Source organism: Scyliorhinus canicula, chromosome 25, assembly GCF_902713615.1.
Source record: "Scyliorhinus canicula chromosome 25, sScyCan1.1, whole genome shotgun sequence".
Classification (NCBI taxonomy): Eukaryota; Metazoa; Chordata; class Chondrichthyes; order Carcharhiniformes; family Scyliorhinidae; genus Scyliorhinus; species Scyliorhinus canicula.
In genome coordinates, this window is record NC_052170.1 from 22167106 (window position 1) to 22178053 (window position 10948).

Here is a 10948-nt window from a genome sequence, read left to right on the forward strand (position 1 = left end):
AGGAAAGCTTAAAGGATTACTTAGTGTTGTAGTCTTTGGGATTTGTATTTGAATTGATGGTTGCTCAGATGTTCACTTTATGTTTTTAAAAGGTTAACTTGAGTTCATAGAATAAATATTGTTTTGTTTTAAAAAATACTTTTCCATTTCTGCTGCACCACACCTGTAAAGTGGGCCGTGTGCTCCCCATACCACAATCTATTAAAAGTTGTGGGTCAGGTGAACTCCATGATACACTCTGGGGTTCTCTAAACCCTGGCCCATAACACTGGGCACAGGGCACATCAATAGCAGAGTCTTTAAGTGAGTCAGTGTTAAAGCACAGAGCTCCGGCAAGCTTGCAGCATGTCCAGTTAGAACATAGAACATAGAACAGTGCAGCACAGAACAGGCCCTTCGGCCCTCGATGTTGTGCCGAGCAATGATCACCCTACTCAAACCCACGTATCCACCCTATACCCGTAACCCAACAACCCCCCCCCTCCCTCCCCTAACCTTACTGTTTTTTAGGACACTACGGGCAATTTAGCATGGCCAATCCACCTAACCCGCACATCTTTGGACTGTGGGAGGAAACCGGAGCACCCGGAGGAAACCCACGCACACACGGGGAGGACGTGCAGACTCCGCACAGACAGTGACCCAGCCGGGAACCGAACCTGGGACCCTGGAGCTGTGAAGCATTTATGCTAACCACCATGCTACCGTTCTGACCACCAGGGGCACTGCATCACTAACCTACAACACTTAACTGCGGCCAAGTCAAAAGAATGCGATAGCCTCCACATCCCCACCTGCACGTCAGGCTGGCGATCAACATGGGCCGGGCTGAGGTTAAGAGTGACCACGTCTTCTGCCTGAGAGGTCAATGTAGCGCCAAGTGGCCGCCAGCTAGCATCCGACCGTGAAGCCAATGCAATGTATCTGGTTAAATTCCATCAGTAACCCCTTACGGAGAAGTGGGGACATGTGAACAGGGGGGGGGGGGGGGAACGGACAGCATTCACTCACCATGGTGGTCTGGTGCTGGCCTTCAACCAGAGTCTTCAGGTCTAATAAATCGCCATCAGGATCATTCTGTAAAACAGTGCAAAGAAACATCACCGCACTGAGCTTCCGAGCGAGAGACACTTTGCAAACATTCGCCAAACCCCGCGAGCTTCTTCAGCCGTGAAGACACTCCACTCCTCACGGGCGCCAGGAGCGAGGAAAGCTGGAGATTTACGATAACGAAAGACACGTTTCCCAGCCGATTCCACTGTGGTGTCCTCCACCAGGAGGCTTTCCACTCAATGACCCAACCCCATGCAACTTAGAAAAGAGTGCAAGAGCAAGGGGGGGTATAAAGGAATCAGGCCCAGGCAAATTGCATTCAGTTAAACGGGGACATGCAGAGCAAAGAGTTTCAAAGAGTGAAATAATCGCTCAAAAGCCATTTCGGATTTTCCATGCAACACAGATGCCACGAGGCAAATCCAGGACACCCTCAGCCCAGGGGGTCCGAAGGAAAACTTAAGCATTCCCCCCACCCCCCCCAGGGTGTCTCCCACCCTGAAACATTCCAAGCCAGCAGTGTTCCAATACATGCTCATTCCCAGGGAACGCGTCCAGCACACAGCAAAGGGACCACCACAAAGGGACCACTCATTAGTAATAAGCGCCGTGGTGTACCTCTAAATCCTCCGCCTGCCGAGCTTCATTCTGCCCCATTCTTTTCACTTCACTCTGTCAAGTCCTCCCATAGGGGCCGGGCCCTTGTTCAGGACACCAAGGGCAGAAAGTGTAAAGGAAGACAAAAAAAGAAAAGCCAGAGATAACTCGTGACGTTCTCACTCTTTTGAATTAGAAATTCTCGAAAAGTACCAAGGCACCTTCCTCTCCCAAATCGATCAGTATTAACTCTCCAAGCAGCAGGCAGCATCGGGTATCGATTGCTCCCAACACGTTAAAAGCACTTCTATTCTGATCAGGCCTCAGGAAATTACGCCAGCATCTTATCTTGTGGAAGGCAAGGCCACAGATAAGGGGAGTGACGCACAGATTCACAACAAGAAGTTGCAGCAATCAAGATCACAATTTACACTGCCATGTTCACGAGTACGGCTCAACTGGAATATGTTAGCTTTCCTGGGGAACGGCCAGGAATGCGGGGTAATGCAACAGTGATTCCGGCAGTTATGGGATCTGCTGAGGAATGTGCAGGTCAAATAAAAGTAGACGCAATATTCTCGGAAATACTCCACCTATTAGTTAGGCAGTACAGGCAGGTTTAAACGCAGGAAAGCACAAAGTCTTCTACCCACCTCCCCTCCCGCCACAAACTCTCGTCTCTCCGATTCCAGCCTCCTGCAGGCTTCAGTGCCGGTGACCTCAGAGCCCTGTTTGTTCACGAGCCGAGTGGCTGACCCCACAGTCAGCCACCAAGCCCCTGACCAACCCCGGTCTCCACTCATCTGTTACTGAGACCCTGATCTGTATCTCTGCACCTCTCAGGCCCAATGGCCGCAATGCTCTATTGTCGTTGCAACTTGTCGCTTGTATTTCTAGCTCCCCGGCCTGCCCCAGCACAACTTCTTCTTTTTCTTCTTCCTTCCCCCCCCCCCCCCCCCACCCCCACCCCACCCCCTCCCCCACACAGCCACCTGTCCCTAGTTGCTCACAGTTGCCCCCACTAACCTTTTGCCGCTATTTGCAATCTTCCTTCCTTACTGGCCCATTAACTCCCCTTTGCCCCGTCAATGGCAGATTCGCCTCTCCTTTGCCCCGACCTATCCCTGGTCTTCTATTCTGCCCCACCCCCTCCCCCAAATACATAATTCTTTTTTGAATAACTTTAGAATACCCAATTCTTTTCCAATTAAGGGGCAATTTAGCGTGGCCAATCCACCTACCCTGCACATCTTTGGGTTGTGGGGGGGCGAGACCCACGCAGACACGGGGAGAATGTGCAAACTCCACACGGACAGTGACCCAGAGCCGGGATCGAACCCGGTCCTCGGCGCTGTGAGGCAGCAGTGCTAACCACTGCGCCGCCCCTCCAAATATATAATTCTGTACATATTTCTACCTTGCTTATTACTCTCTAATTATAATCTTTATTAGTGCCACAAGTAGGCTTACATTAACACTGCAATGAAGTTACTGTGAAAAGCCCCTAGTCGCCACACTCCGGCACCTGTTCGGGTACACAGAGGGGGAATTCAGAATGTCCAATTCACCTAACAAGGACGTCTTTCGGGAGGAAACCGGAGCACCCTGAGGAAACCCACGCCGACACGAGGAGAGCGTGCCGACTCGGCACAGGCAGTGGCTCAAGCCAGGGGTCGAACCTGGGACCCTGGCGCTGTGAAGCCACAGTGCCACCCATAGTGCTACCGTGCTGCCCAGCATCTCTGCCAGACCTACTAAGTTTATTCAGCATCTTCTGCTTGTATTTCAGGTTTCCGGCATCTGCGGTGTTTTGCTTTCATTAACCCCAAAGCTCCACCGGCCGTCTCTAATCTTCACACTGGTCGGAAATGTGAACTCATCCTGAACTCTGCCTTCATCCGACTCCAGCCTCTTACATTTATGGGGAAGCCTGACCAATACAGGGATGGGAGGTGGACTGAATGGAACGTGAACGGCAGCAGAGGCCAGCATGAGCATGGGCTGTTCCTGCACGGAGTAAAGATCACCCTGCCTCAGGAGCCACACCGCAGCATTGGAAACAGCAGAGCTGGGAGCTCCAGAGTGTCGGCCACGAGGTATACGGCACAATGCCACGGGGCAGAGCTGATACCCCCTTGCCAAGGTCTAGGTTTCCAGATTTATTCGTAACGCTGATGCTCCAGTGATGAGCGCACTGCAGGAAAAGATGGCTTTTATGCAAAGGTTGCTTGTGTGGAAATGCCTGAAATGCAAACCAGACATATCCCATGAGAGATTTCCATTACTTTCATTCCTCTGCCTCTTCTGGTGCACACAGCTACGCTGCAGCCTGCATGCGGTCCCACTCCTGGTTGGCGCACACACACAGGCCAAGGCACAGGTGCAAGATGAAACGGGAGGGATTCAGGACAAGACAGACGGTGTGTGTGGGGGGGGGGGGGGGGGGGGGGGGAGAGAAGCAGGACAATGAAAAAATGTCCAGGCTGAGTTAGAGCGTGTGGAACAACAGCAACCAGACTGACAACATCAAACTGCAGGTCTATTAAGCTCAGGTCCTCAGCCCACTCCTCTACAATGGACAACACATGCCAGGCAGCAGTAAAGGCGGATCGGCTTCCTCGATCACTCAGACATGTCCTCAGCATCGCTTCGCAGGGCGTTTTTGGAGCGTGCGAGCGTTGCTAAGTCAGTGATGGCTGCATTGTCTCTCGGCCACATTGACTGGATGGGGGACTGGCAGATACCCAAATCTCAATGAGCCACAGGGCTGCGACCACCCCCCCCCTCCCCCCCCCAAAGTATCCATACCCCTGCTATAGTGTGGGCAGCAGGGTAGCATTGTGGATAGCACAATCGCTTCACAGCTCCAGGGTCCCAGGTTCGATTCCCGGCTGGGTCACTGTCTGTGCGGAAGTCTGCACATTCTCCCATGTCTGCGTGGGTTTCCTCCGGGTGCTCCGGTTTCCCCTCCACAGTCCAAAGATGTGCAGGATAGGTGGATTGGCCATGCTAAATTGCCCCATAGTGTCCAAAATTGCCCTGAGTTTTGGGTGGGGTTACTGGGTTATGGGGATAGGGTGGAGGTGTTAACCTTTGGTAAGGTGCTCCTTCCTAGGAGCAGGTGCAGACTCGATGGGCCGAATGGCCTCCTTCTGCACTGTAAATTCTATGATCTATAAGGATGCCTGCAAGTGAGATATGAAGTGAAGATGACAATGTTGACCCTGAAACGGGGAGACGGATGCTGACAGTCGTGACCTCTGCAGACGAATTGTTTGGAGGCATATTGGAAGAGCATCTTTCCTTGGTTAAGATAGAAGAGACTCACTTTGCATCTCAGCTATGCTCTCTACCTCCCTGTCCGTATCCCTTTTTCAAACCCTAATCGGTCCTCTCGCACCTCTTTACTATTTATCCGCCAATTAAACAGATTTGGATTTCCTTCGACGTGAGCCGCCAGCCTCTTCTCGTTCTCTCCCTTTGCTTCTCGTTGCATTTTTCCACTTCCCTCCGAACTTTTGATTGACCGCAGTGGGGCAGTCGCACAGTCACAAACGTGTGGAGCTGAAGTCAGAAAAATCGGGTAGTTCATGGGTTGGTGTGCCGATGAAACACAAGAAGGTCCAGCTCGTTCAGGAAAGGGAACCCTCCGCCTGCTGCCATGTGCCCCGAACTCCACGTAACTCCCGTCCCACACTTACTCGACTCAATCCCCACTGAGGCGACCCGACGGGCTATGCAATTGCAATTCGATTTTTAAAAACTCTAGTGCAGTATATGAAGCATTCAGCTGGCGCTAATAAATGCCTCAATAACAGAGACTAGGCCCAGGCTGGACCGTTCGGCCCTTCGAGCCTGCTTCTCCATTCAATCTGATCATGGCTGATCTTCGATCTCTGCCATATTCCCTGCTTTCTCCCCAGACTCCGGCTCGCCATTAAAATCTAAACGTTGTCTATCTCTTTCTTGAATACATTCAGTGACTCGGCCTCCACAGCCTCCTGTGGTAGAGAATTCCACAGCTTCACTCCCCTCTGAGTGAAGAAATGTTTCCTTCTCTCAGTCCCATATATATATTTATATCCCGTATTCCCGAGACTGTGTCCCCTGGTTCTAGATTCCCCAACCAGGGAAAACATCCTCCCTGTATCCAGGCTGTCCGGCCCTATTAGAATTTAATACGTTTCAATCAGATCTCCTCTCATCCTTCTAAACTCTGGTGAATATACGCCCAGTCATAGATCATATTATACAATCATAGTATTTACAGTGCAGAAGGAGGCCATTCAGGCCATCGAGTCTGCACTGGCCCTTACAAAGAGCACCCTACTCAAGCCCATGAATCTACCTTATGCCCGTAACCCAGTAACCCCCACTTAACGTTTTTTGGACACTAAAGGCAATTTATCACGGCCAGTGCACCTAACCTGCACATGTTTGGACTGTGGGAGGAAACCGGAGCACCCGGAGGAAAACACACGCAGACACGGGGAGGATGTGCAGACTCCGCACAGACAGTGACCCAAGCCGGGGATCGAACCCGGGACCCTGGAGCGGGGAAGCAACTGTGCTAGCCACTATGCGACCGTGCTGCCCAGTCGAACCAATCTCTCCTGGGAGGACAGTCCAGCCAAGGAAACAAATAAAGCACAGCTCTCTCAGATATGCTCAGTAGAGAGCAGGGAGGGAGGAGACAGCACCTACCCATGCAGAGTCTCAGGGCTTGCACCAGCTGCTGCAGTGCTAACTCACCCACGTTAACACAGCTCCTGCGGCGAGTGGGACTGCTCTGCAACATTAAGTGACCATTGCAGCACACAGCCTGAGCAGCTCCCTATCGGCTCCTCCGCTGCGCCCTAGACACTGAATGCAGCAAAACACAAAGCAGGTCCCATCGGGCCGCAAGAGGCCACAGGATTGCACATTGACTTAACAAAGAAAGCTACCTAGCCAGCTGGGCGCGAATCCATCCCCTGGACACTGCCCACGTCTGCAGGTTTTCTATACACCTCGGTTGACCTCTACTGTGCGCAGTACCAGATACAAGTAAACCTGCTGTTTGTGCGCAGGCTGCAAGGGTTTCAGTCAGTGCACAACAGACACACACGGTCAAAGGTCACTCTGCTTTTTACAGGACATTTTCCAGGATTGACTGCTTCTTAGATATATCCTTGCTAAATATTTAAACGGTCTCTAAAGCGTAAAGGTCTCAGGCATTCTGCTGATTGGCCTCCCTGTGTACATCATCCATGTAAAGACTCACCTCAGGGGGATGCAGTTAGCCACAGACAGGATATTAGGAGGAGCAGCGTGCACTCAACACTGGTATAAGCCTCCCGGCTGCCAGCAGGCAGCCAGTTAAAGCAACGCTTTGGTGATTCAGCACTTTTGCTAAATGCTGCGCGCCGGCCGGCACAACATCCACATTGTCAAATCTTCACGCGCGTCAGCTGTCGGAGCCTGGGGAAGGGTGCCTCGGGAGTGCATGTGGCAGCAGCTACCCGCTTCCCTCGCCTGCCTGTCCCCAACTGGATTCTAAAACCCTGCCACAGTGCACAGGGGGACTGGGGGGAGGGGGGGCTGGCGTTTCTGTGGCTGCAGATGGTACGTCCTTCTCTGGTGCCAGGGATGAGGGCGTTACTGAACCGCGGGGGGGGGGGCGATGGAGAGGGACGGCAGTGGGGGGGGGGGGGGGGGGGGGGTGAACAGCCACGGGGAGATGCCCATTTTGGTACTGATGGTTCGCTGAGTAAGATCTGCACTCGAGAGAGAGAGTGAGAGAGAGAGAGAGACAGAGAGAGAGTTATGATTACTCCTGGCATCGCTCATTAGGGACTATGGAAATAGGATGCAGCAGATGAATGCGTGGCTGGAGAGATGTGTGTGTGTGTGTGGGGGGGGGGGGGGGGGGGGGGGAAGAGGGGCTGCAGCCCAATCGCATCATGACCCTGCGGCAGGACTGACCCCAGAACTGTCACGGTTAAACCTGCAGCTTCTCAGAAGGAGCAGATTGCTACAGGTACCGCAGCGCTGACTGAGTTTGATGGCGATCAATAACCGATATAAATCGACCCACAAACAACCACAACGCAGTACAAGTTCGCAAGGCTGCCCGTAAAACAGGCATTTCCGGTAAATTGGTATGACGGGAAAACAGGATTTGCCTGTAGCCTTAGAGTAAAAAAATCACAGATCATTGAAGGCTGTTTGGCCCATCGTGTCTGCACTAGCCGTTGGAAAGAGCTCCCTACTTAAATCCACGCCTCCACCCTATCCCCGTAACCCAGTAATCCCACCCACCCTTATTGGATCCTACAGGGCAATTTAGCCGTGGCCAATCCAGCGAACATGCACATCTTTGGACTGCAGGAGGAAGCCGGAGCACCCGGAGGGAACCCACGCTGAGGTATGAAGTGGGTCCAGAGTTAGGCTTTATTGGGCAGGTATGCGATTGTGCTCAGAAGAGACCTCACTGGAGGAACCTCCGGATTGAAGGGACATGATTCTCCGAGGACACTCGGTGGCAAGAGGAGGCCCAGAAAAGGAGCCCGGTGAGATTTAGAGCCAAGGGAAATGCAGGAAATTACAGAGGAGATATTTTGAGTCCAGTCAAGAGATATCCCAACGGGAGGGAAAGAAGGTGGAACAACCAGACGGAGTCCCCTGCGTAATGGCAGAGATATTGGTGAAGCAGGGGGGGAAAAAATAAGGCAATATGTCAGATGTCAGCTTGATAATACATATGATAACAGGCTGAGACAGTTCGGAGGGAAGTGAGAAGAGAAACAAAGAGAAGCAAAGAGAGAGTATGAGAAGAGGCCGGCAGCAAATGTGTTTAATTAGCACCCAAATAATAAAATAGGGGCAGCACGGTAGCATTGTGGATAGCACAATCGCTTCACAGCTCCAGGGTCCCAGGTTCGATTCCCGGCTTGTGTCACTGTCTGTGTGGAGTCTGCACATCCTCCCCTTGTGTGCGTGGGTTTCCTCCGGGTCCTCCAGTTTCCTCCCACAGTCCAAAGATGTGCAGGTTAGGTGGATTGGCCATGATAAATTGCCCTTAGAGTCCAAAATTGCCCTTAGTGTTGGGTGGGGTTACTGGGTTATGGGGTTATGGGGATAGGGTGGAGTTGTTGACCTTGGGTAGGGTGCTCTTTCCAAGAGCCGGTGCAGACTCGATGGGCTGAATGGCCTCCTTCTGCACTGTAAATTCTATGATATCTATGATATTGGATATGGGCTTTATATACAGAGGACAAAAGCAAAAACGTTCTGATGAAACTTTCAGCAAACACACGTGCGGGCTCAACAGCAGTACTGTACCCAATCCCGGACACCACAGTTTAAGGAAGTACGAAAGGCATTAGAGACGACGCAGAAGAGATACACATGAATGTGGGAGGGATGGTGGACTTCAGTGCACAAACACTGAGAAGCTGGGGTTGTTCTCCATCGGGAACGGAAGGTGGAGAGAGGGTTAGACAGCGGGGCCCAAACCTACCTAGGTAGGGTAGACAGGGAAACATTCCCCTTGGGAATGGTGTTGAGAACCAGAGGGCACCGATTCCAGCTGAACAGCGAAAGGGCCCAAGGCGACATTCGGCGATTAGTTAGGGTCTGCAGTGCACTGCTCGAGTGTGTGGTGGAGGCAAATTCAATCGCGGCTTTCAAAAGGGAACTGGATAATCATCTGCAGGTTTTTTTGTTAAACAGGAAGGTGATGGGGAATGAAAGTAGCTGACGTTACGGTGACAGAGAGTACAGCGAGAAGCCTTACAACACCAGGTTAAAGTCCGACAGGTTTGTTTCAAACACTAGCTTTCGGAGCACTGCTCCTTCCTCAGGTAAATGAAGAGGTATGATCCAGAAACATACATGTAGACAAAGTCAAAGATGCCAGACAATGCGAGCATTTGCGGGTTATCAAATCTTTATAGATCCAGAGATAGGGGTAATCCCAGGTTAAAGAGGTGTGAATTGTCTCAAGCCAGGACAGTTGGTTGGATTTCGCAAACCCAGGCCAGATGGTGGGGGGTGAATGTAATGCGACATGAATCCAAGATCCCGGTTGAGGCCGCACTCATGTGTGCGGAATTTGGCTATAAGTTTTTGCTCGGCGATTCTGCGTTGTCGCGAGTCCTGAAGGCCACCTTGGAGAACGCTTACCCGGAGATCAGAGGCTGAATGCCCTTGACTGCTGAAGTGTTCCCCGACTGGAAGGGAACATTCCTGCCTGGTGATTGTCGCGCGATGACTGTTCATCCGTTGTCGCAGAGTCTGCATGGTCTCACCAATGTACCACGCTTCGGAACATCCTTTCCTGCAGCGTTTGAGGTAGACAACGTTGGCCGAGTCGCACGAGTATGTACCGCGTACCTGGTGGGTGGTGTTCTCACGTGTAATGGTGGTATCCATGTCGATGATCTGGCATGTCTTGCAGAGATTGCCCTGGCAGGGTTGTGTGGTGTAGTGGTCACTGTTCTGAAGGCTGGGTAGTTTGCTGCAAATAATGGTTTGTTTGAGGTTGCGCGGTTGTTTGAAGGCAAGTAGTAGGGGTGTGGGGATGACCTTGGCAAGATGTTCATCTTCATCGATGATGTGTTGAAGGCTGCGAAGATGATGTCGTAGTTTCTCCGCTCCAGGAAAGAACTGGACGACGAAGGGTACTCTGTCAGTTGTGTCCCGTGTTTCTCTTCCGAGGAGGTCGATGCGGTTTTTAGCTGTGAAGCGTTGGAACTGTCGATCGATGAGTCAAGCGCCATATCCCGTTTGTACGAGGGCATCTTTCAGCGTCTGTAGATGTCTGTTATGCTCCTCCTCGTCTGAGCAGATCCTGTGTATACGGAGGGCTTGTCCATAGGGGATGGCTTCCTTAATGTGTTTAGGGTGGAAGCTGGAGAAGTGGAGCATCGTGAGGTTATCTGTGGGCCTGCGGTAAAGCAAAGTGCTGAGGTGACCGTCCTTGATGGAGATGAGTGTGTCCAAGAATGCAACTGATTTTGGAGAATAGTCCATGGTGAGTCTGATGGTGCGATGGAATTTATTGATGAACACACGCAAATGCTCGCATTCCAAGCACTGTTTGGCATCTTTGACTTTGTCTATATATATGTTTCTGGAACATATCTCTTCATTCACCTGAGGAAGGAGCAGTGCTCCGAAAGCTCGTGTTTGAAACAAAGCTGTTGGACTTTAACCTGGTGTTGTAAGACTCCTCACTGTGCTCACCCCAGTCCAACGCCGGCATCTCCACATTGTGACAGAGAGTGGCAAAGACATGGGGGGGGGGGGGGGGGGG

General features: G+C 51.8%; 1 protein-coding gene across 1 annotated transcript in view; it reads right to left on the bottom strand.

Annotated features, from left to right (window-relative positions):
* Positions 1-7157, bottom strand: part of LOC119957014 (patatin-like phospholipase domain-containing protein 6) — a 96636-nt gene extending 89479 nt beyond the window's left edge. Inside the window, exons 1-3 of the mRNA XM_038784598.1 lie at positions 6914-7157; positions 1672-1754; positions 1012-1077 (exon numbers count right to left, since the gene is read on the bottom strand). Coding sequence (XP_038640526.1) covers positions 1012-1077; positions 1672-1710 — 105 coding nt within the window. The 5' untranslated portion in view covers positions 1711-1754; positions 6914-7157. The remainder of the gene's footprint in view (positions 1-1011; positions 1078-1671; positions 1755-6913) is intronic.
* Between the last annotated feature and the right edge of the window lie 3791 nt (positions 7158-10948).